The following is a 26,704-nucleotide window of genomic DNA, read 5'->3' as shown; positions in this document are numbered from 1 at the left end:
CTATGGCATTAAAAGGATCCTTTGTTGTTCCACTGAAAGCTCTGGTTTGCACAGTAAATGCCATGTGGGTGAAGTTTTATGGATGATACTCTGATGTCCCATTCTCCTGAAGGCAGCACAGAGCTGCACCACCAGAAACAGAAACAACGAAGAGAAGAAGATCTATGATTAATGTAGTTACAGTTCTATCCGTGTTTTAATGTTGCAGAGCTCAGTCGTTTTGCTGTTAGGCCTACCAATTTTAGAATGTTCATTGCATTTTTTGTAAACACCTGTGAAAATAATTTTTATTCCCATGACTTTTTTGTTCTCTGGGAAATAATTTTTGATGATAAATACAGAAACAAGCATAAAAATCAAAACATCTACAATAGTGACAGTAATATTAATAACAAAATAATGGTCAGCGCAAAGTAGCCTACAAATTCTTTGGTGGGGGCGGTGAGGGACCTGGATAAGGGCTAGGGGGGCGCTGGCCCAAAAAAGGTTGAGAAACACTGATTTAGACCCTTATTTGTGCTGAGATGTTTCTCACCATCTGATTTATATCTGACTCAGTTCAACATGAGTTTTAACATTATATTTTAAACTGGTTTGTGAGGATTTTTTGAGTAATCATAAATTAAATCATCAATATTAAAAAGCCTCATGTATTTTTAACGTGGATGTTATTCTGTGAACTCAGGAAACTGAGGCGGTGATGGTATTTATATGAACTTGTATTGTTACTTAAATCAAGTTGGTTCTGTTTAGTTTATAACCAATGGAGCCGTTTCTGTCAAATGAATCATTTTGTAACATATAATCTCTATTAACTGTTTTCTTCTGTTCTTTACATACCAGTTCTCTGTATATCTCCATGTTGATGTTGTAATTTGTGTGTATGTTGTTAGGTTTATTCTTCAAATAAACTCTGAAAAAATCACAAGGACACAAAAGCGTGTCTTTTGCAAAAGGGGGGAAACATGTCAGACTTAGCTGTTCAGGCCAACTCCGACTTGCAACCTTTCAATATTTATTCTCTTCAGAGCATAGGCATGTCATCATAGTGAGAATTCAACAGCACAGGCAAATACAAACGATACATTCCATATATGGCAATCCCTTAAGGCAGCTACAAGGAGAGGCGTTCTACACAGGATGTTACAGTTAACCTACTTTTGAAAATGGTTGCGAAAGTGCACATTCTCTAGAGACGTCTTTAACAGGAAAACGCATCTCGCAGAAGTACCAAACCACAGCAGATACATCAGTACATAAAAACTAAAAAGTATCAACATTTCCATCATAGGTGAACCAAAATAAAGTGTGAATAATAAATCTTTTATTTATGAGTTTAATCTATTCTAATATCAGCAACTCCTTCAATAATCTCTTCATCTCAGTTTATTCTGACAGATTTTCCTGCCATTTGGTGGCGGCCATTTTAAAAATCTACACCATGTTGTTTTCTAGCTCTGCAAACTCTGAACATCCTCAGACTCTGAGGTTTTACTAAAAACAATCAGTGAACCTGGACAATAAATCTTAGCTTCATGGGAATTTAACCTGCTGACAGTTTCTGCAGAAGATTTTATTAAATTTAATAACATGAAAGTGGTGCTTTCATCCTTTCATGTTTGAACTCATTTTGTTGAGTCCTGACATGCATGAGACAGATTTTTTTTATTATTGTGAATTTTATGTTCAGAATAAAGCTGTCATGTTTCTTCACTGTTCATCTTACTGGTTGTAAAGTTTGAATCCAGATTTGACTGAAGCTTCTTGTTCCTCATGTTTCATAATTTATGTTTTCTTCTTTAATCTCATTTAGTTACATTTTAACATCTGCATCAGTTTCTTATATTTAAATTTAAGGGATGAAGACAAAGGCCAAGGAATTTCATGTAAGTTGCTTGATTCAATTCATATCATTTCAGGTGATAAAAGTCTCTCTCTTTGGTCAGACAATTATGAAAAAGTTATGAAACTGTGCAAGGTTTTCTGAACCTTACACAGCTGTGTTTTATACTGTTAGAATTAACTGTTCAAATTTCAAATAAATTAGGTTTATTTCCCAGTGTTCTGGGAAGAGTTTAGATTCGGCCCAGTTCTGTTCCAACACATCTGATCAGGTCAGGAGTTTATGAGGAGGAACTTGATTGGTTTGTACAGAGTCCAGACTGCTTGGTAGAACAGCTTTGGGATGAGATGCAGCAGAGACTGTACGCCATGTTTTCCGGTCCAACATCAGTGTCTGACCTCACAGATGCACTTCTGATAGAATGGTTAAAACATTTCATAAAAACACACTTCAAAAAATACTTTCCAGAAGAGTTGAAGTTGTTTTACCTGCAGTTGCATGTTTACCTGACGTCATACACAGTAGCTTGCAAAAGTTTTCATATTCTGAACTTTTCCATATTTTCTCAATTTACAACCACAACCATAAAAATATTTAATTGGAATTTAATGTGAAAGAAAAACACAAAATGTACACAACTGTTAAGCACAACAAAAATGATTCACACTTGGAAACATTTTTTACTAATAACTTTTAGGGTTTGCATAGTGACTGAAATTTGTGTCCATTGTTTTAATCTGACTGAGCTCAAGCAGCTGTATTCAGATGTTGCCACAGATTCTCGGTTGGGTTTAGGTTTGGACTTTGACTAGACCATTCTAACAGATGAATATGTTTTTATTGTAGCTCTGGCTTTGTGTTTAAGGTGATTATCCTGCTGGAAGCCAGAGCTCTGCCCCTGTCTCAAGTCTTTAGATTCAACAGATTTTCTTCCAACATCGCCCTGAACTTGGCTCCATCCATCGTCCCTTTAACTCTGACCATCTTCCCTGCTGAAGAGAAGCATGATGCTGCCACCACCATATTTGACAGTGGTGATGATGTGGTCAGAGTGATGTGCAATGTTAGTTCTCTCTTGGTTTTTATTCTTATTATTTTTTGGTATTTTCTGCCAATTTAATAATTGATTTAAGTTTTTGTTTTATCATTTATCTACTTGTGATTGTTGTGAAACATTTTACTCAGCTGAGGTTGCTGTTAATGTTCTATATAGATAAACTTTAACTTTTCCATTTTGGCCAAAAAGTTTAATTTTGTTCTTGTCTGACCAAAGTTCCTTCTTCCAAATGTTTGCTGTGACCAACATGGCAAACTGCAAACTGGACTGATTTTCCTCTTGCCTCTCTTATAAAGACATTAATGCAGTGATGGCTGATAGTTGGTCTGACAGATTCCCACCTGAACTGTGGATCTTTTGGTCCAGAGTCTCTATAGGCTTCTGGCTCCTTCTCTGATCAGAGCTCTCCTTGTTAAGACTGGAAGTTTAGGTGGACTTTGACTAGGCCTTTTCTTGGTGGGTTTAGAGTTGTGCCTAGACTCTTTCCATTTCTGAAGGATGGACTGAACAGAAAGATGTTCAAATATTGGGAAATCATTTTATGACCTACGCCTGCTTTAAACTTTTCCACTGCTTTTCAAATTAGGTTCTTTTTTAATCAGGATTTTTCGCATGAACAAAAAAATGAAACAATGAATGTGTTTTTTTGTTCAAACATGTTAATTATTGACTTTATTTGTGATTTATTTTGTCTCCCAGGATCCTGGCTGATCCTTGCAGCAGGATTGTCTTTAATATGTTTATTTTCACATTCCTTGAAATACTGGCTGATGTGGAAAGGATCTTTCTGCCAGATTTATTGATTTATTAATTGCAAGTTAATGTCTACAAATCTCGAGAAAATCACATTCGGATTTTTTTAATTCAAATTGCAAAGCATTTAAACCATTTCTGTTTGTTCTTTCGCACCATCTGAGTTTCTGTTTAAAATTTCTTACCAGATCTTGATGTTAAATAAATTATGGATACACTGAACTGAACTGAATAAAATTGTTTACTGTTTTACCGACTCAGAGTTTTAAACTCAAACCAGTCCTCTTCCTGGAATCAGTCCCTGAAAATCCTTATTTTTCTTCCTGCATTTAAAACCAGCAGCTCCTCTTTATTCCCAGGTTTCCTTGTTTTCTCCCTTCCTGATCTGAAACTTGAAACTGGGTGGAGCCAATAGATGCTGAAGGTGAAAGCTGATTGGCTGCTGCCTCTCTGCACTGAAACCTGATTGGTAGATCAGAGCTCAAATTAATTTCTGTTCTCAGGAAGTGAAACTCACACAGCGGTTGTTACTGAGAGGAAAAATGGCGCAGCAAGCAGTTCAGCTGGACAGAGAAACATTTTCCTGTTCGATCTGTTTGGATCTACTGACGGATCCGGTGACGACTTCCTGTGGACACAGCTACTGTATGAACTGTATTAAAAGCTTCTGGGATGAAGGTGCACAGAAAAATAACTATCACTGTCCTCAGTGTGGGAAAACTTTCACACAAAGGCCTGACCTGGAGAAAAACACCACGTTAGCAGCTTTAGTGGAGCAGCTGAAGAAGACTGGACTCCAAGCTGCTCCTGCTGATCTCTGCTCTGCTGGATCTGGATATGTGGCCTGTGATTTCTGCACTGGACAAAAACTGAAAGCCATCAAGTCCTGTTTATTCTGTCTGGCCTCTTACTGTGAGAAACACCTTCAGCCTCATTATGAAGTGGCTCCTTTAAAGAAACACAAGCTGGTGGAGCCATCCAAGAACCTCCAGGAGAACATCTGCTCTAAGCATGATGAGGTGATGAAGATGTTCTGCCGCAAGGATAAGAAGTGTATCTGTTATCTCTGTTCTGTGGATGNGTATTATTGGCCTCTGGGGGCATGTTATCTCTGCAGGTGGATAAGATGTATTCATATTATAGGACTATTTTCATATGACTAACACTGAATAATCCAACCAGTGCAGGTTCCTATTCCCCTCACAATATATGAGTCGCTGTTTCCATTTTCACATTTAAACACTTTGTGTAGTGAAAGGTTTTTAGGTTTTTGTTGAGGCTAAATAAACATATTTCATCATCAGACAACTGCTTTTAAAATATTGTTCATCTTTCCTCCTGCTTTAATCGTCAGCCTGAAGAGACTGAAGAAATGTCTCAAATATTACTGATTCTATTCACACTTAAAGTTTAACTTTTATGTGTATCTTTGAGTAAAATCATTAAAATAACTAATTTAAATGAAATTTTTAATGTAGTGGGTCATTTATTTTTTGACTGACAAAAATAAAGCAATTAATTGATTTAATATTTCATAATTTCCAGTATTTATACAAGTATAAATTAGCATCTCCCAGCCCTCCATGTTCAGTGTTGGTTCCACTATAAACAACATAGATTTCTGAAGGAGACGACAGGTTGGGAAACAGAGACGTTAGATGCAAAACAACACAGCTGCCCTGTAGGGGGCAGCATCCCATCACCAACAGAGATGAATTGTGAAGCATCATGAACATTTTGGAGTTTCTCCTAAAAGTCAACAAGACATGAAATCAGCTCAAGTCCACAATTATTTCAATGTAAATTATGTTTAATAAACACAATTTATTAAACTTTTAATAAATTATGAAGCTACATTTGACCACATGCAGCCCCCTGTAGGTCGGGATTCAGCTCCATATCTTTTTTACAGAAGGCTGCAACAAGAAGATACAGTAATATTATTAACATTGTAAAATATTAGCAATTTGTTTTATGTATTAGCTTAACTGCTATGGTTTTGATTAAATACTCTTTTTAGCCCTAAGCAACATATTTTTTACTGCTTTATAAATCAAAGTCCCAAAATAAAATGAAAAGGCCCAATAATGTACCTTCCCACTCTGTTTAATGATAACCAGAGCAGAACAAGTTTATTTCCTCAACAAAGTATTTCCTGATTTAAGCAGGTGTTGCCCCAGACAGTTAGTGAAAATTATGGATGCACCTATACATGTGTTGTTCTGCTTTCACTGCAAAAACAGAAAATCTTACCAAGTATTTTTGGTCTAGTTTCTAGTATAAATGTCTTTGTACACTAGAAATAAAACAAAACTAACTTACCAGTAACTTTTCAGCAACATGTGGGAGCTTCTGTTATATCAATAATTCCTTAATATTGATGAAAAAGTTTTAGTTCCATTGGCAGATTATTTCACTCAAGTCATAAGACATTATTCTATTGCTATAAGAGAAATAATCTGCCAATGGAACTGGTACTTTGTCATAAATATCAAGGAATTATTGAAATAAAACAAGCTCATGTTTCTTGCTAAAAAGTTAAGTTAATTGTGTCTTATTTCAAGTGTGTTAAGATATTTGCACTAGAAACTAGACCAAAATTACTTGATAATGTTTTGTGTTTTTGTAGTGTTGACATAAATGAGGGCAGAGAGAGTTGAAAAGAGAAGCAGAGAAATGTGAATATGGATGCTGAAGTTTCAGCAGATCTGTTTGTCTGCTGAGAAAGAGAAGTCAGATGAACATTGAGTTTTTCTAAATGCAAGTCAGAAATTTTGTCTTTTGACTTAAACTTGCTTTAAACTTCTCCATGTTCTCTGGAAAAAAAAAACTAAAGGATGTTGATATTCTTTTCTATTTTAAAAATGCATTGTTCTAGCAAGCCTGGAGCTGTATTGACCTTTCATTGACCTTGGGTTGAAATGGCCAGTCAGGTTCCAGAGGTAGATGATGCCGCCCCTTTAGCTCCGCCCCTTTCTGATGGTCGCTCACACTGACTTGGTTTTTGCTGGAGGTTTTGACCTGTTAAAAAGAGAGTTTTTCTGGTCACTGTTGCCACATGCATCCCCTGTATGACAGATTTCTTAAAAGTTAACAACTTAATGGCTTAGCAAATAGCTCTGATTTTTACCTTAAGTGGAAAAATCAACTGAACTTCGACTGCATTGTTTAATAACTAGGATCAAATTGGAACATTTGTGATTAATCTTGTATCTGTCTAAATGATTGGTTTGAATTCCTTGCTTTTTTCCCCTTCAGATCTGAAACTTCAATCTGGCTGGAACCAGCAGCTGCTGAAGGTGAATGCCGATTACCTCCTGCACTTCATAGATCAAAGCTCAAACTAGTTTCTGTTTTCAGGAAGTGAAACTGGCACAGTAGGTGTAACTAGAAGAAAATGGCGCAGCAAACAGTTCATCTCTGCCCTGTATGACAGAATCTGTGGCTCATTCCCTTTTCTCAAATGACAATGGTGACTGTGGTAGCAGTTTGTCCTACAATCGGTGGGTTGCTGGTTCAATTCCAGACACAACTCTGTTATTGTCCTCGGCCTTATAGCAAATGATATAATCTTCACATCAAAGGGGTAATCTCAGTGGTAGGGTAATACCTTGAAAATAGTTTTTTGATAATGTCTTCTACAGGAATACCTATTTGTTTGTTTATAGGTTTTGAACTAAAAATCATCAAACTTTTCCATAAAAGTGAATGAGTGCATTTTTCTGTGATGGAAAGTTAAAATTTGATTTAAAAATGGCATATTTTGCAATCAAATGAATCAATCAAAATATCCCAACACTACTAAAGCTAGCATTATTTATCATCTTTATATTTTAAGATATTTATCAATTTGTTCCTGGCTTAAGTTTTTAAGAGCCACAGGTTGGAGACCCTGGTCTAGATGAACCAGCTGCTTCAGTAGCTATATGCTAGCTATAGCAGCTGGTTCAATTGGACGCGTCCCAAAATGGCCGACTCAAAGTTTGGAGAATTCAGAACATGATTGACTCCAAAGTCATTGATTGACAACCAATAACCAAAAAACAACCCTCTTCTCAATATGAAAGTCAAAATTAGTCAGAATGTGATCAGTGCCCATGAAGATGAGTGTAACACCACAGGGTTACAGCATCACTTAGTGGCTGACAGAGCAAATAACCAAGACTTCAAGACGAGCATGCAAACCTCTAAACTGCCTGGATCTTAGGTCCATCCATCCATCCATCCATCCATCCCTTGACCCTAGTGGGGTCGGGAGGGTTGCTGGTGCCTATCTATAGCCAACATTCTGGATGAGAGCCGGGGTCACCCTGGATAGGTCAGTCTGTCGCATATATCGCTGGATATTATTTAGTTTTGTTTGGTTGGTTGGTTGGTTGATTGGTTGGTTGTTTTTTTTTCTTTCTTTTTTACTCCAAATCAGTCTTGGTTGTGTTTGGTGCATTTACGTTGGTGTTTTGTAACAACATCACACAGTGGCATCAAAAATACTGGGAAACAGAATCCTCATCAATATATTTGGCTTATATAGTTAGTAATCACATTTACACAGAGGATCTGCACTCAGCCCAGAAAATAAGACATATTCTAGCTCTAGCTAACATCAGTGTTTTTGGAACAGATACATTTCTTGTAATTTCTTAGTTTTCCATTTCATCAAGAGAAGTCAAAACAGACATTTAGTAACTTTTAATTTCCCACATCTATGGAAACTACTGAAAACATTTGATAAAAATCCTTAGTAAGAGCTTGCTTTTTATTTTTTGGTTTAGGTTAAACCAAAAAATGAAACCTCCTGGGCTCTGGAGTGCTGCAAACTCATGTATGTATTCAGACATAACAAAACTCTGACTCTGATCTCGGCTCCTTGTTCATCTACAATAAGAGTGTTCCTGGATTATGGAGCAGGTATTCTGTCCTTCTACAGCGTCTCTGAATCCACGACTCTCCGCCCTAATAACCGTTTCAGCGTCTCTGAATCCATGACTCTCCTCCACAGAGTCCAGACCAGATTCACTCAGCCGCTGCTGGCTGGGATACGACTGTATGAAACTGGAGACTCTGCTGAGTTCAGGCAACTCAGACGGGTCAGAAAGTTTCCTAAGTTTTAATGTGAGAGAAAGAAGAGCCTGATATGTGCAGGAGAACGGTATTCTACTGTGCAGCAGCTCAGAGAAGAAATGTGCATAGTTTGATATATTGCTTTCAAAGTTTGGATTACTTGTATTTTTTATAAATGTTGATAAAGCAGTCAATAACAAAGTTATGAAGTTTATAAGCCATTAATAAAACAGAAGGTGTATTATTTAAGCACCTAGAAAAAATGCTGAAAGAGATCAGAGAGAAAGAGTGGAAATAAACAAATAATAGTGAGTTATTGTTATTTAAAGTTATTGGGCTAAGTTTGAGATGACTGCAATCTCCCATTTTACCACTAGGTGTCAGTAACTTCTACATTGTTCCTTTAGTGTAAAACCATAATATCACCATCTGCATCATCAGACATTTATTATATTCTCTGTTCTTTGGTCCAGTTTCTAAACACAGTTACATTTTTTATTATTATCTGACATTAAATCAGACTAAGCTTTTCCTTCCTTAGTTTGAAAAACTAAAAAAGGACATGCAAGAATAACTCAAGAAGAAACACTTATGACACCTATGTGTCAGAAATATTTGAGATTATTTATATTATTAAAGTCATAAATTAACATAAGACCATGATGTTTGAAGCAATTGGGAAACTCCAATGATGATCCTTTGTGTTCTTTCTGAGAACATGTTGGCCTTTTAGAGTCTCTTTAATCTACATTTGTTTATTTATTCAAGAGCAAACTGAAACATCTGATTGTTTAGCCATTATAAAATGAACATGTTCTCTAATGTTTGGGATTTTCAGCTCATTGTGTGGTTTGATCCTGTTAGCTGTTTTTTATTAGATTTGTACTCAAACGCAGATCATGTTTCATGTTCAGTTTCAAAATGTTCCCTTGACATCATGTCCTGTTTCCATGAGGAAGATCAGTCTCTTAGTTCATCATGTGTTTGTCTCGTTTCATGCAATCGAAGTCAAACACGGGAAAAGGGCGTTGCCACAAATGTTCCACTATCAGGTAACCTGCACACCTGGGCAAAAACTAGTTTCATTTCTGAGGAACTGAAAGTGTCTCTAGAAACAAACCTTGTACATTTATTGCTTTCATGAAGAGGATTGTGGGACCACATTTTCTTTACACAAGAAATATTTTAAACATTTAGACAAAATTCACACGTCTGCAGAGAAACATACTTGTATAAAGTTTTAATATGTTTATATTTGCCTAGATTACTTCCTCAGTGCTTCTTCTTTTTTCTGACTCTTGCCATGTTTATCTGCTTATCTTTCATGTGATCAACGTCAAACATGAGAAATGGGTGTGATTTCCATTCCTGGAAAAAAAAAACTAGTTTCGTTTCTGATGAACTGAAAGTGTCTCTAGAATCAAACCTTTTACATTTATTGCTTTCATGAAGTTGGGATTGTGGGACCACATTTTCTTTAGACGAAAAATATTTGGAAAATTTATGAAATGAAATGAAATGAAATTTTATTCGAACATGATACAAATATAAAATAAAATAGTGCACAGTAACAAGAAGTGCATAAGAAAGAAGAGAAAATACAGATTTTTTTGTTTCAGTTAACATATCATGCTCAAAATGGGGTAGGAAGAAGTGAGAACTTATTTAGACAAAATTCAAGTCTGCAGAGAAACAGGTTTGGCTCTAGTGGCCTTTATTTTAATGTAGTTTGACAGGAAACAGGGTAATAAGGGGAAGATATGCAGCAGATGTCGCCAGGCCGGGAATTGAACCTGCGACCACTGGAATGAGGAATAACGCCTCAATATGTGGGTCATGCCTCGCCCCTGTGCCACCAGAGAGAGAAACATATTTTATACAGTTTAAATATTTATATTCATATAGTTTACCTGCACAACACTTCCTCTTTTTTAGGGCTGGGCAGAGACATTTCTAGGGCCTGGGGCCAAAGTTAAAAAGGGGCACATATAGCAAAATCTTAAGACATCGTACAGTAACATAGCAACAATCCATATTGAATCTAATATTTAATTGGATCATATTTTGTCCTTCTCATCATGTGGGGACAATGCAAAGCAAATTTAGTTCATATTTTCCCTGATAGGTATAAAGTTGCTGTTGAGGCCTGTGTTGATTTAAGACTGTAGACTCAGACTAATGGAGAGAAAGTCACTGGGTTTATTTACTGTTATTTTACTAAATAAACTCTAATAATATCTGACTGTTTACCTCCATAGCAGCTAGGCTGCTTTAAAGATCGACACAGCTCAGAGGGGTTAACGCTACATAATTTTTCGATGCTAGCACTTCTGAGAGATCTAGAATTTGTTTTAAATGACAATGCTATTAAATTTATTTCATGCTTTCAGCAGCAATAAAAAAATTAAATAGTACATTTACGATATAATTAGGAAGCTTACTTTGTAAGAGTGCATAGAATCATCAGGATGGTTTGATAGTTGTGTTGCCATGGCTACAATATGGTGCTATCTGTAATCTTTGAGTTTGAGCTCAGTTTGTTCACACATACATCACAGCTAGTTAGTTCAAATAATAACCAGTAATCAGTGATTGATTACCAATTAACCTGGACTCCCTTTCACAGACTTTACTAAATCTATATTTAAACACTTGGTGATGCTGAAGGGGGACCCTAAACCAGATTCTGCCTAAGGCTCTATGTTACCTTGGGCTTCATGGGGTGAGTTTTTTCCGATTAGTTCTCTTCATTCAGCAGGCGGCCTGTTATGCTGGTTAATGTGTTTACAGGTTCATTCTGCAGCCACTGCTAAAATCTGCCTGACTGAAAAGGCAGAAGGTAGGTAGAAAAGGCATTGATATGATGTAGTTTGAGGCATCACGGCGACGCAGAACAAGAGGGTGCTGCCTGCGACCTGCTTTGGCATGGAGCTGCGTGGACGGTCCACAGGCCCACTAACAGAGCGGCCCACCGGGGAATCCCCAGTTATTCCAGTCCGCCCCTGTTTTTGGGACATCTTGATTTATTTAATTGTGGCATGTTTGACTTTATGCTACGGTCCAAATTGTTGGTGCAGTATATTTATGTAATATGGACCAAATCTTTCTGTAGCAGGTGTTAAGGAAGAAAATTTCTAAATTGGTTAACTTTGGAAAAAGTTTGGCTCTCTCTTCCTCTGGATCCCAGGTCCTCTCGGCGAGCCACGTGTGGCCACAAGGAAAACAACAATGCGTGTTGACGTCACAGAATTACAGAGTTTAATCCAATATAAGACAATGCACAAACTTACACCAGAAACTGCAGAACAACGGAGACAGACATTCATTTACCTGACAGACTTGGAAAAGAAGGAAAGAAAAAAATGCAAAGACGTCTTTGGAGAAGTTGCAAGAGCAAATCTGATTTGTTACTCTGTGTAGAAAGTTTAATCTTCTTTTCTTTAATTTATTCAAATAAGGCGTATCTTTGCTCATCCAACCAGGAGCTATCTCTGACCCTCTATCTGAAGCCAGACACCCCTGCCGTGTTTACGGCTTTTCACAGATGAGTGTGAAAAGCTAGAACTTCCACTGTATTGTTTTCCCACAGACAAAAGGCAGTTCAAACGATCCTAGCAAACCATCCGCTGTAACTACAGGTAACATAAAGGTCAATAGGCCAGAATACATCACTAATTTCAAAACCACAATTAGGGCATTTGAATCAAGACATGTTAAGTTTTAAAACGAGCTTATTTTAAATTTATTTTCTCAACACAGTTGAGGTTCTCCAGCCCATAACCCGTCAGCAACCTTGTAAACCCACCCGGTAGTAATTTTAAGGTGTGAACGAACAGTGAGCAGGCGGTACCAGGACCTTGAGATGTGTCACAGTGACAGTTGCAGGAGGTTTTTTCCAGCAATTACGAGGATAATTACAAAAATAAATAAAAACTATTTTACTATCTTCAACATTAGACCCATGGTTTTATTCACAAACAAGTGTATGTTGGAAAAAAATACATTCTTGCCCATAATCTGTTGGAGGGTGCAGATCCAACCCACCGATGGGTCTGGTGTCTTAACAACATGGAGGCAGAGGAACTGACAATCAGTTCAGTCATTTTTAGACTGAGGGCAGCCAGACTGATTTATTCTGCTGATATTGTTATTGTTGGCTAAATAATACTGTTGAGGGACACAAGAAGGCCTCCTGATGCACACATAAAGAAATGTAAAAAAAAAAAATAATTGAAATTGAAATTCAAAAATTCAAAAAAGGGGATTTGGGGCATCGAGGATAAAAGGGGCAGGAGCTCAATCCCCTCTACTTCGTCCCCCTGCACATGCCTGCTCTTTTTTATGACTTCCTACATAACAACTCTACTCTGTAAACATATTTATTCCCTCCCTCTTCTGTGCAGCAGGTTGAAGATGGCTGTAACCAGCCTGCAGTTAAATGTATGAAGTGAAGTTTTCATTATTTCTTCACAAATTAAAAAAAAATGAGTGAAACTTAAACTAACTTCATTTTTAGGAAGTGAAACCACTGCAACTCATCCAGCCATCTATTGTCTGGACTTGCTTATCCCTGCAGGGTCTGATGCCTATTTCCAGCAGTTATTGGGTGAGAGGTACAATCTTCCTTCCTCTCACCCAATGAGAGGTCGGGAGATTAATTGCTCATGTTGCCAGTTAATCTAAGAATAACCAAGAGAAACCCATGGAAACAACCAAGCACAAACACCCTGACGGACAATTCCAAGGAACAGTTTTCCTATCAGGCATGTTTTTCGGGTTGTGCATATAGCAAACAGCTGATAGCAGTTATTGCTGCCAAGGATAGCATAACAAGCTTTTGGTTTAGAGGTTAATTATTTTTTCTCACAGAACCGGGTTGGTTTGAATAACTTTGTTTCTCTCCATGAATGAAATCATAATTTGAACATTGTTTTTAATTCACTGAGGTAGTCAGATCTAACTGTACTAACATGTCTTTACAGACAAATATATTACCTGTCAAATTGTCTTTTTGTAGAACCAGTTTCAACAAAACCAAACCTGAACACAATATTTTTTATGACCTATGGAATCAGGAACTTTTACACAGTAAATGTTTAACCCATTGTAAGACAAAGGTTATATGTACAGTGCTGCACCTAGAGGGTATAAAAAGTTAAAACATCCTGCTCATCATACTCTTATCACTATGTGTTCCGGTGAACTGCTAGGAAACCACTTCCTTCTGTCACTCCCCTGCACCTTTCTGCAGCTCCCCTCTGCCTGTTAGTGAGGAGAACCAGGTGGACTCAATCTTCAATCTCCTAGCAATCAGAGTGCACCTACTTTAGTGTGGCTGACCTGTCAGTCCTGGTTTGAGAGCATGCGATGCAAACAGTGCTGAAGCATTTGACTCAGAACTGTGTAAAAGTTTCAACAAGCTGTGAAAGACAGCCGGTAAGGCTCAATGCTGCTGCTCACTGCTGAATTGTTTGTTGTATTATTGGTGTTGTACTGTTTAGTCTTATTGAGGTCAAGTTAGTGGATTGAAAAGAAAAAGGAAATACACTTGGTGTTTATTGGTTAAAGTAGAAAGAAAAGGGAATGTCGGTGAGGGTATTTAACAAATTTTGATAAAAAAGAAATGCTAATTTATGTAGTGCTGTTGAATTAACTAAAAAAAAAAAAAAAAAAAACTGTTATTTACTTTATTAATGTCAGAATGTAATGGATGTCTTTCTGTTTCTTTTTGAGGTTTTTCACCTATTGAGATGAGCTATGTGGGCCATCATGTAAAAAATAAAGATGAGTCAACAAAATTAAAGTCTCTCTGAGTGGGATCAAGTTGAAAGTTCACAGTGGAAACGATCCTTTTCAAGTGAGGATCACATAGTTAATCAAACCAGAAAGAACTTGACACTATGTTATCTTCCCTTCAAACATGTAGGTTAAAGTAACCAAGATGTGATAGAGCACAAGGTCCCTTAAATAGGATTACTCAATTTCAGACCAAGAAAGTCTAGGTATTCTACTTTTTCGGGCAGTATGAAATGACCTGATCTGATAGAATTGTTTTTGCAGGATCAGGTAGATCCTGCAGTGCAAGTAATGGCCTTTAAAGTCTATCAGATAATTTTTCAATCTTTCTCAGAAAAATCACATCACTTGGGTTGGACGTTTGTTTTTTCCAACATTGTGATAGAAGAATAGAATAGAAACAGCATTAATGTCCCACAGAGGGGAGACTCAGGTGATGAGTGTAAAAACTGAATTTGAAGGACAGCTGAATTTATATACTAACAAGATTAAAATATAAGAAAATACTGTCTGACTTTCACAGAAAAAGAATCATATTGGTTTGGTGAGCATACAGTCCACATGGAGACATAAATACAAGCCAAAAGTCTAAAAAAGCCAAAGAAAGTTTTTCAGAACAATTGGTTGTTACTGAGTGGATATTTACATTGAAACTTGGTCATCAGTACAGTTCCAACATATAAAAAAGAAATTATTATTTAAATAAAAATTAAATATCACAAATATGGTTGATTTAGTCACAAATTTAAAATTCATAGCACAAAAACAGTTATTTTAAAAAAGCCTGCTTTTATTTTTGAGTATCTCTGTTATGATCAGTCGTGGGGTTTTGGGTGCTACTTGATTTTGTTGATTATTGTCGTTAAGGGTGTTCCATACTAATTTCAGTGTTGAGTTTCTTAGTTCTTCTTGTCTTTGGCTCTTTGTGTGTTTGTTTGGATTATTATTGTGTTGATTTTTTAGGACTTGGTCCAGCTTAATCCTTTTGTGTTCTGGATAAGTTCCCTTAATGTTCGTCCTGTTTCAGTTGCTATCTTGAGATTTTTCTCAGCTGCTCTATATTCTCTTCATTTGTAATGTCATTTATCCATCTTTATCGTGGTTAAAAGCCTGTCAGTTTCTTCACCTCCTCTGCGGAGCCTTCCTTATGCAGTTGTTTATTGACCATCATTCTTCACCTGTATTCTCCTTACAACTGTTCCTCACATGCATTTTTTCAGTTAGATACAACTTTGATGATTTTTTTTTCTAATTATTTGTCTTCATGAAATATATTTTGCACATTTTCTTTTACATGCTAGTACAGGTCTCTTAGTATCAATGATGGGAATCACCAGAAGAGTGTTGAGAAAGTTTTTGGGAAAATTGTTGTCGTCTTTTTTAGGATATTATGCCCTGTTTCCACTGAGCGGTGCAGCACAGGTAGGTGTGGTTCTGTACATTATTTTATAAAATACTCACCTACATGACACACTCAATGAACTGTGTTGTGTGACACCAGCAGCTCCACTCTAAGCATCTCAAGAAGCCACATTATCTACTCAAACAGTTACTAAAAGCTATTATAAATACCTGACTGATCAGCCATCACACCTTAGACACTTTTAGTTGTTTTTCAGCTCATTGTGTGGTTTGACTCTCCTAGCTAGTTTTTTATGTAGTTTTTCAAATCCAAGTCATATTAGTTAATGATTAAGACGAGTGTTTTTTATTTTTCAGAATGTTGTCTTGACACCAAACTGTTCCTGTGAGATAAATGAGTTTTCTCTGTGCTGACTCATGTCCTCCATTTATCTCTGTCTCTCATGTGATCAATGTCTGATGTAAGAAATGGACACCAGCTTGAAGTAATCAAGTATAAGGTGTGATTTGCGCACCTAATCCTGAACTACTTTTGTTTCTGACAAACTGAAACTGTCTCTAGAAACAAACAACATGGTTGGTTACTGGTCCCCTTCTTTAGACAAGAAACATTTGTAAAACTAAGACATAACTTATTAATCTGCAGAGAAACATACATTAAAATATGTTTCTCTATGTTCATCTGCCACATTTCCTCATTTTCCTGACTTCATACCTCACAACTCTACTCTGTAAACATATTTATTTCAGGTTAAATATGGGTGTAACCATCTTGTAGTAAAGTGTAGGAGCTTAAGGTATTATTTCCTCTCAAATTCAAAATGTGTGTAAAACTTAGATTACGTTCTGTTTTAGGAAAGGTAAAACAAGTTTGCCTCATTTGGGAATATTCCTTTGATTCCTCTGGCTGGTCACTTAAGGAGGTAGAGTATGACATTAAAATGAAAATAGGAATATATGGAAAAAGACACAAGAGAGAAACATTCAGACACATTTGCTCGTCTATGAATGCTGATACTGACCTTTAAAATTTGATAAATAATGAATATAGAAAAACTGTTCCTTATAAGTAGTTATCAGAAACAATATCTAAAAATATCTCTTTATCATTTCATAATCCAGATCTAAAAATAAAAAAGAAAACACTTTTTGTTGAGGTTCATTCATAAAATTAGATTTAGGAATTTATGGAGGTTGTTTCCATTAAAAGGGAAAAACAAATTTGACAAGAAGCTCTTGATTCTGTTGAAATTTGAATGTCCTCAAGACATTCCTGCAGTCTACATTATTCCTACTCTCCTCTCTTAATGGTATTAAAAGTGTCATAAGTGTCATAAACCGAATGACACTTTATGACAACAGTCATAAATATTCATGAAGGCTTATTCATGTTCATGACAGGTGTTATGTCATGTTTGTGAAAGTATCATGTCAGTCTTATTCAACCCCCTTCAAATAAAGTGTTACCAGTTTTATTTGTAGTACAAATTGAAAACTATAATTTATTTTCCTTTCTGTACATAATTATATCATACTTTGTTGATTCTCCCTGCACCACAACAACAAGAACTATAATTTGTGGCTGTAATGTGACAAGGGTTCTGAAAACTTATGCAGCTCACTGTGAATTTTAACAACGTTTGTTGTGTTAAAATTTGGATTTAATGCTGCATGGTGGTGCCGTTGCTGTTATCTTGCATCAAGAAGGTCAAGGGGTGAAACTGTAACAGTTTCATACTACCAAAAATTACTAAAACTCATGTTTAGTAACAGGAGAATCAATGAAACCATATTTAATTGTCATATGTTTTAATTATTAAAAGGATTTGTAGTCAATATAATCCTGGTTTATGTTGAATGTCAGTGGTTGTGTTGGGTTTTATTTTATGTCATAGACGGATTTGACAGTAAAGACATTTGATGTTTTAGTGTTTTGGTAGTGCAGTGCCTGTTGGGGCATTTGCTTTTTCTTGGATTTCTAATTGGCTCTGATCCCTTATATTTGGCTACATGTTGAATTGTAGCTGTGCAACAGCATTAAATCTGTTTCTGCTGTGCAAGACTGATATATCTTTGCTAATCAGACTACAAATAATAGTGGAACTTTGCAGAAGGTGAGAAATTGGGAAGTGGAGGGTTAATTATTGTTATCTAAGGAGAATTTTACTGTGAGGATCATCTCAAAGTATTCCCAGATGTCAGATATTTGTCTTGCTGGTTCCATTTCAGACAATCAAGTTTATTTGTGTAGCACATTTCAGCAACAATGCAGTTCATAAAATCACAAAAATATAAAGTCATAAAAAAACATAATCTACAATTGAGAAAACCAGTAACAAACATTATATTTTGATGAGTGCCATCGTCAATACACATCAAATATGTTGGTCAATGTTCATTTTATTTTGGCCACTGAAGATAAATATTCTCCTCTGATGCATGACCAAATGGACAACAACCCATGAAGCCGTAGCAGGTGCAGGGCTATAGGGAGGACTGGGGGAGCGGCTGCCCCCAGGCCCGGGCCGGATGGGGCCTGGGTCTGGAGGTGCCAGGGAGGGAGGAATAGTTTCAAGTCGCTTTAATGTCTGATTAGACAGAGAAAGTCTGCCCTCACCTGTTCAGAAAGGTGTATGTAATGTTAGTTACTGTCCCTCAATGGAATATATAGTAGTCAGTCCCAGTGACTGTTTCACTCACGGTTTAGCCAATGTGCTTCCTGGGTAAAAATGAAACGAGAAACCATCATTGCCTCAGGGAAACTGAGGCAATGATGATATTTTTATGAACTTGTGTTATTCTGTTAAACTTTAGTGAAACAGGCCCCTGCAATTAAATAGAGCAGCTCCTCTCTGTCCCCTCCCCTTCAGACTTGGAGACTTTGAAGTTAGGTGGAGTCAACATCTAATGAAGGTGAAAGCTGATTGGCTGTAGCCTCTCTGCACTGACACATGATTAGTACATGAGAGCTGAAACTAGTTTTGGTTTTCAGGAAATGAAACTCAAGCAGCCAGTGTGCTTCAGAGCAGCAATGGAGCAGAATCACCTGGACCGAGAAGCTATCTCCTGTTCGATCTGCCTGGATCTACTGAAGGATCCGGTGACGATTCCCTGTGGACACAGCTACTGTATGAACTGTATTAAAGGTTACTGGGATAAAGAGGATCAGAAAAGAATCTACAGCTGCCCACACTGCAGAGAGACATTCACACAAAGGCCTGCACTAAAGAAGAGCATCACATTAGCAGGTTTAGTGGAGCAGCTGAAGAAGACCGGACTCCAAGCTGCTGCTGCTGATCACCGCTATGCTGAATCTGAAGATGTGGCCTGTGATTTCTGCACTGGGAGAAAACTGAAAGCCATCAAGTCCTGTTTATTCTGTCTGGCCTCTTACTGTGAGAAACACCTTCAGCCTCATTATGAAGTGGCTCCTTTAAAGAAACACAAGCTGGTGGAGCCGTCCAAGAACCTCCAGGAGAACATCTGCTCTAAGCATGATGAGGTGATGAAGATGTTCTGCCGCACTGATCAGAAGTTTATCTGTTATCTCTGCTCTGTGGATGAACATAAAGGCCACAACACAGTGTCAGCTGCAGCAGAAAGGACTGAGAGGCAGAGAGAGCTGGAGGAGAGACGAGGAAACATCCAGCAGAGAATCCAGGACAGAGAGAAGAAAGTCAAAGAGCAAAAGGAGAAAGTTCTGTTCATAAATCGCTCTGCTGATAAATCAGTTGAAGCATGTGAGAAAATCTTTATTGATCTGATTCATCTGATCCAGAGAAAAAGTTCTGATGTGAAGAATCACATTAAATCAAAGCAGGAAGCTGACATAAGATGTTATATACATGAACAGAAGAGGTTGGAGCAGGAAATTACTGAGCTGAAGAGGAAAGACACTGAACTGAAGCAGCTCTTGGTTACAGAGGACAACATCCAGTTTCTGAAAAATTACATCCCAGAATCCTTCATTAAAATGCATCAAAACAGAGTTTCTAATTATTCTACGTACAGAATAATTTCTGATTTTCACCAAATATCAAGTCTCAATGATGTAAAAGCAGCTGTCTCAGAAGCTGAAAGTATGGTTCAGGAAACTGTGGCCAACAGATGGATGGAGATTTCCCTGACAGAAGCATCATTAAGTCCCACAGTCAAGGACAGAGATGAACTTTTGAAATATTCCCAGGAGCTAACACTGGACTCAAACACAGCAAACAGATATTTGTCTGTCACAAGAAACAGAGCAGTAAAGAAGGACACAGAACAATTTAAAGACGACTCTGAACGGTTTGATGGAAGCTTCCAAGTGTTGAGTAAAGACTCTCTGAGTCGATGTTCTTACTGGGAGGTGCAGAGCTCTGGTAGATTCACAGTGGCTGTTGCTTACAAAGATATCAGCAGAAAAGCCAGAATAAATGAATGCACATTTGGGCTAAATGAAACCTCCTGGGCTCTGGAGTGCTGCAAACTCATGTATGTATTCAGACACAACAAAACTCTGACTCTGATCTCGGCTCCTCGTTCATCTAAGATAGGAGTGTTCCTGGATTATGGAGCAGGTGTTCTGTCCTTCTACAGCGTCTCTGAATCCACGACTCTCCGCCCTAATAACCGTTTCAGCGTCTCTGGAACCAGGACTCTCCTCCACAGAGTCCAGACCAGATTCACTCAGCCGCTGCTGGCTGGGATACGACTGTATGAAACTGGAGACTCAGCTGAGTTCAGTCAACTCAGACAGGACAGTTTTTATAACACCACAACTCGCCTCAACAGAGTCCAGGCCACACTCACTCAGCCGACGCCTGCTCAAGCACAAACGGTTGAGTCTGACTCTGACTCTGAGTATTCGAGACCGACTCGCCCTATAATATCGATGGAAACGTTTCCTGAGTTTTAAATGTGAGAGAAAGAAGAGCCTGATAGCTGCAGGGAAACGACATTCTACTGTGCAGCAGCTCAGAGAAGAAATGTGCATAGTTTGATATATTACTTTCAAAGTTTGAATTAGTTGTATTTTTTAAAAATGTTCCTCTATTATCCGGTTTACTAGAGTGTTGATGTTAGAATTACTAAGCACTAAAGCCTCCAGGTTGGCCTCTCAGTCTAGTTTTTATGTAAAACAGATTAGTGATCAGAGCATTGTATAGGAAAGAGGCTCAACTAAACTTGTAAGTTGTATATAGTGTATTTGAACTCTATATTATAACCTCATGTCTTCTCTCCATAAAAGCAGGCCGATGAGTCCTAGATACGTCTGGCAACTCAAATAGGTCAGAAAGTTCTCTGAGTTTTAATGTGAGAGAAAGGAAAACCTGATACCTGCAGGGAAATGATATGTAGACTTTTATGCATGATGGATGTGATTGGCCTCTGGTGTTTGTTTCTTTTATTGTCACCTAGAAATATGCATTTACTGAGCTTGTTTGTCAACATCTTATTTAAAGCTATGATTCAGTTCAAAATTACATTTTCCTTAATATTTTAAAACTGGTTTGGGAGAGGGTTTAAGTAATTATTGTGAATTAAATAATCAATGTTAATAAAATATTTAATTCTTTTTCACTGGATTTTTTTCTGTGAACTCAGAAACTGAGGCAATGACGGTATTTTTATGAACTTGTATTCTTGTTACTTAAATCATAAGTTGACTGTTTAGTTTTAAACCAATAGAGCAGTTTCTGTAAAATTAATCATTTTGTAACATATAATCTCTAATAACAGCTTTGTTCTGTTCTTTAGATACAATTCTCCATGTAATACCATGTTGATGTCGCAATTTGCATATATGTGAACCAAAAATAAAGTGTGAACATAGAAGTTGTGGAGAAAAATCTGATCTGTAGGTTTGTGATTTATGAATTGAATGTGTTCTAATATCATCGCCTCCTTCAATAATCTCTTCATCTCAGTTTATTCTGACAGATTTTCCTGCTTCATGGCGGCCATTTTAAAAACCTCCACCATGTTGTTTTCTAGCTCTACAAACTCTGAACATCCTCAGTTTATGTGAGGTTTAACTAAAAACAATCAGTGAACCTGGACAATAAATTTCAGTTTCATAGAATTCAAACTGCTGACAGTTTCTGAAGGAGATTTTATTGACTTTAATAAAATTATAAATTATTCCCCAGGTTAAAAAAGGGAAAGCAGTTCTTTGATCCTGGTTGAACTCATTTTGAGTCCTGTTGCATGAGAGAACAGATATTGTTTTATTGTGGATTTTATGCTTTTAAAAGGAGGAACTTCAGAATAAAGCTGTCATGTTTCTTCACTGTTTAGCTCTGTGGTTGCAAAAGTTTGAACCAAGATTTGACTGAAGCTTCTTGTTCCTTGTGTTTAAATTTATCAGTTTTCTTCTTTAAACACATTTTGTTACATTATAACATCTGCAACAGTTACTTCCATTTAAATTTGTGGGAGGCAGACAAAGGTCAAGGCATCTCATATAAGTTGCTGGATTTAATTCAGATCATTTCAGGTGATAATAGCTTCTCACTTGGTTTAAACATTCATGAAAAAAACTGTGAAACTGTGCAAAGTTCAGAAAATAAACTTTATAGCTGTCTTTTATAATGTTAGAAGTGTTCGTATCTGTTCAAAGATCAGATAAATTATGTTGTTGTGTATTTTTCTATGGATAATGTTATACTCCCAGTGTTCTGGGAAGAGTTTAGATTCGGCCCAGTTCTGTTCCAACACGTCTGACCAGGTCAGGAGTTTAATGAGGAGGAACTTGATCAGGTTACAAAAAGTCCAGATTTCAGCTTGGTACAACAGCTTTGGGATGAAATACAGCAGAGACTGTGCGCCATGTTTTCCTGTCCAACATCAGTGTCTGACTGATAGAATGGTTAAAACATTTAATAAAAACACATTTTAAAGATACTTTCCAGAAGAGTTGAAGTTGTTTTATCTGCAGTCACGTTTACCTGACGTCATACGCATGACATCATATGGCTTGCAAAAGTGTTCATATTCTGAACTTTTCCATATTTTCTCACATTACAACCACAACAATAAAAATATTTCATTAGAATTTAATGAGAAAGAAAAACACAATGTACACAATTGTTAAGCACAACAAAAATGATTCACACTTGGAAACATTTTTTACTAATAACTTTTAGGGTTTGCATAGTGACTGAAATTTTTGTCCATTGTTTTAATCTGACTGAGCTCAAGCAGCTGTATTCAGATGTTGCCACAGATTCTCGGTTGGGTTTAGGTTTGGACTTTGACTAGACCATTCTAACAGATGAATATGTTTTTATTGTAGCTCTGGCTTTGTGTTTAAGGTGATTATCCTGCTGAAAGCTGGAGCTCTGCCCCTGTCTCAAGTCTTTAGACTCAACAGGTTTTCTTCCAACATCGCCCTGAACTTGGCTCCATCCATCGTCCCTTTAACTCTGACCATCTTCCCTGCTGAAGAGAATCATGATGCTGCCACCACCATATTTGACAGTGGTGATGATGTGGTCAGAGTGATGTGCAATGTTGGTTCTCTCTCGGTTTTTATTCATATTATTTTTTGGTATTTTCTGCCAATTTTATATTTGATTTCAGTTTTTCTTTTATCATTTATCTATTTGTGATTGTGAAACATTGAAACATTTTACTCAGCTGATGTTGCTGTTAATGTTCTATGTAGATAAACTTTAACTTTTCCATTTTGGCTAAAAAGTTTAATTTTGTTCTGGTCTGACCAAAGCTCCTTCTTCCACATGTTTGTTGCAGTGGTGGGAAGTAACGAAGTACAAGTACAGGTCCTTCTCAAAAAATTTGCATATTGTGATAAAGTTCATTATTTTCCAAATGTAATGATAAAAAATTAAACTGTCATATATTTTAGATTCATTGCACACAAACTGAAATATTTCAGGTCTTTTATTGTTTTAATACTGTTTTATATTTTAGATTCCTCACATGAACTATCAGGATTACTTACCATCAGTCAGTCGATTTTTATTATTCACATCCCTTGAAATGCTGACTGTGGGGAGGATAAAACCATCTTTCTGTCAGATTTATTGATTGCAAGTTAATATCTACAAATCTCTAAAAATATATCTAATTCATGCGTTTTTATTGAAATTGCAAACCATTGAAACAATTTTTGTTTGTTGTTTTTATTTAAGACTTTTTACCTGACCCGGTGTTTTCTGAACTGAACTGAACAGAATAAAATTGTTTATTGTTTTAATCTCAAACCAGTCCTCTTCCTGGAATCAGTCCCTGAAAATCCTTATTTTTCTTCCCGCATTTAAAACCAGCAGCTCCTCTTTATTACCAGGTTTCTTTTCTCCCTTCCTGATCTGAAACTTGAAACTGGGTGGAGCCAATGGGTGCTGAAGGTGAACGCTGATTGGCTGCTGCCTTTCTGATCTGAAACCTGATTGGATCTACTGACGGATCCGGTCACTATTCCCTGTGGACACAGCTACTGTATGAACTGTATTAAAAGCTTCTGGGATGAAGGTGAGGAGAAGAAAAGCTACCACTGTCCTCAGTGTGGGAAAACCTTCACACAAAGGCCTGATCTGGAGAAAAACACCATGTTAGCAGCTTTAGTGGAGCAGCTGAAGAAGACTGGACTCCAAGCTGCTCCTGCTGATCACCGCTATGCTGGACCTGAAGATGTGGCCTGTGATTTCTGTACTGGGAGGAAACTGAAAGCCATCAAGTCCTGTTTAGTCTGTCTGGCCTCTTACTGTGAGAAACACCTTCAGCCTCATTATGAAGTGGCTCCTTTAAAGAAACACAAGCTGGTGGAGCCGTCCAAGAACCTCCAGGAGAACATTTGCTCTACGCATGGTAAGGTGATCGACATCTTCTGCCGCAAGGATAAGAAATGTATCTGTTATCTCTGCTCTGTGGATGAACATCAAGGTCACGACACAGTGTCAGCTGCAACAGAAAGGACTGAGAGGCAGAGAGAGCTGGAGGAGAGACGAGGAAACATCCAGCAGAGAATCCAGGACAGAGAGAAAGATGTGAAGCTGCTTCAGCAGGAGGTGGAGGCCATCAATCACTCTGCTGATAAAACAGTGGAGGACAGTGAGAAGATCTTCACTGAGCTGATCCGTCTCCTCCAGAAAAGAAGCTCTGATGTGAAGCAGCAGATCAGATCCCAGCAGGAAACTGAAGTGAGTCGAGTCAAAGATGTTCAGGAGAAGCTGGAGCAGGAGATCACTGAGCTGAAGAGGAAAGACGCTGAGCTGGAGCAGCTCTCACACACAGAGGATCACAACCAGTTTCTCCTCAACTACCCCTCACTGCCAGCACTCAGTGAGTCGACACACTCATCCAGCATCAACATCCGTCCTCTGAGACACTTTGAGGACGTGACAGCAGCTGTGTCAGAGCTCATAGATGAACTACAGGACGTCCTGAGAGACTCATGGACAAACATCTCACTGAAAATCACTGAGGTGGATGTTCTACTGTCAGGACCAGAATCAGGACCAGAACCAACGACAAGGGCTGGGTTCTTAAGATATTCATGTGAAATCACATTGAATCTAAATACAGCTCACACAATGCTGGTTCTGTCAGAGGGAAACAGGAAGGTGACAAGATTGGATCAACATAAGATTTATCGTAGTCATCCAGACAGATTCACTGATCACTGTCAGGTTCTGAGTAGAGAGAGTCTGACTTGACGTTGTTACTGGGAGGTGGAGTGGAAAGGTGACCCTCAGGTAGCAGTCACATACAATAATATCAGCAGAGAGGGAAGAGGGGATGGATGTACTTTTGGATATGATGACAAATCTTGGGCAATTGATTTTTACCATGCTAAGCTTTGTCACAACAACATATGGACCAAACTCTCAAGTTATGTTTCCTCCGGAGTCGGAGTGTACCTGGACCACAGAGCAGGTATTCTGTCCTTGTATAATGTCTCTGAATCCATGACTCTGATCCACAGAGTCCAGACCAGATTCACTCAGCTGCTGCATGTTGGGATTCGACTTGTAAACACTCAAGACTCTGCAGAGTTCTGTAAACTTAAATAGTGTCTTTTCTCTCAGTACATTCCTGAGTTATGTGACTTCAGGTATCTGGACTAGAGTTTAATTTCTTTCATTCTTTAATGTTTTCATATGTGTGTGTATTTATGAAGACAGGTGATCATGCTGTTTTTCATTCCACAATTGTTTTTTGTTTTTGTTTGATATTTCTCAATCTATTTTTTTGGAAGTTTTTTCTTCTTTGGGCAGAAATATCTTATTTTTTTGTGTTTGTGCCTCAACAAGATATCCTTGTGTATAAAGTTATCTTAGTGTCTGTTCTCTAGGATATTGTTTTGTCTTCATGTCATATTTGTATGAATTTGTTGATTGATAATGTCTGATATCTGCATCTTTAAGACATTTTTTGCTCATACTTCAGCCCATCTAAAACTTGTCTTGTCATAAATACAATGTGATAGAAATATGAGAAGTATATTAAGACGTTGATATGAAGGCTGTTGATTCAGTCATTTATACATTACTTCTGTCTGTTTGATAAATCCAATAAACAAATTTGAACTGCATAACTTGTTTTATGTATAGACTTTATTTTTTGAGACCTTTTTTTATCCTCTGTAAATGGTGCTGCTGTGAAAATCAGCAAACCAGTGAGGGATCCTTGTTGACATGTTTATGATTATAATTGATGTAAAAAGAATTTATACCTAATATTTTTATGCTTTAAAATGGATAAGCTTTCATAATAAGGACAGCGTTCAAATCCGTTTTTCAAGTCAAGTCTCTAAAGACTCGAACATGATTTTTTTGGTGTTTGTCCTTTTGTCTGAATTACATTAACAGAAAAATAATCCTCAAATA

The 26,704-nt window shown here is 37.3% G+C and overlaps 1 protein-coding gene and 1 pseudogene across 1 annotated transcript; both read left to right on the top strand.

The window, feature by feature from the left end:
- Positions 1-4,172: 4,172 nt before the first annotated feature.
- On the top strand, positions 4,173-26,409 carry LOC107836233 (tripartite motif-containing protein 16-like; annotated as a pseudogene).
- LOC103138024 (tripartite motif-containing protein 16-like) lies at positions 13,938-21,703 on the top strand. The gene is made up of 2 exons (XM_016671503.1): positions 13,938-14,150; positions 18,865-21,703. The coding sequence occupies exons 1-2, from the start codon at positions 14,082-14,084 to the stop codon at positions 20,767-20,769; spliced, it is 1,974 nt and encodes a 657-aa protein (XP_016526989.1). The 5' UTR covers positions 13,938-14,081; the 3' UTR covers positions 20,770-21,703.
- Positions 26,410-26,704: the final 295 nt, after the last annotated feature.

The sequence above is a fragment of the Poecilia formosa genome, unplaced genomic scaffold (genome assembly GCF_000485575.1).
Source record: "Poecilia formosa unplaced genomic scaffold, Poecilia_formosa-5.1.2 Scaffold45, whole genome shotgun sequence".
Lineage (NCBI taxonomy): Eukaryota > Metazoa > Chordata > Actinopteri > Cyprinodontiformes > Poeciliidae > Poecilia > Poecilia formosa.
The sequence above is the reverse complement of the archived record's forward strand: the minus strand, read 5'-3'. Positions and strand labels throughout refer to the sequence as shown.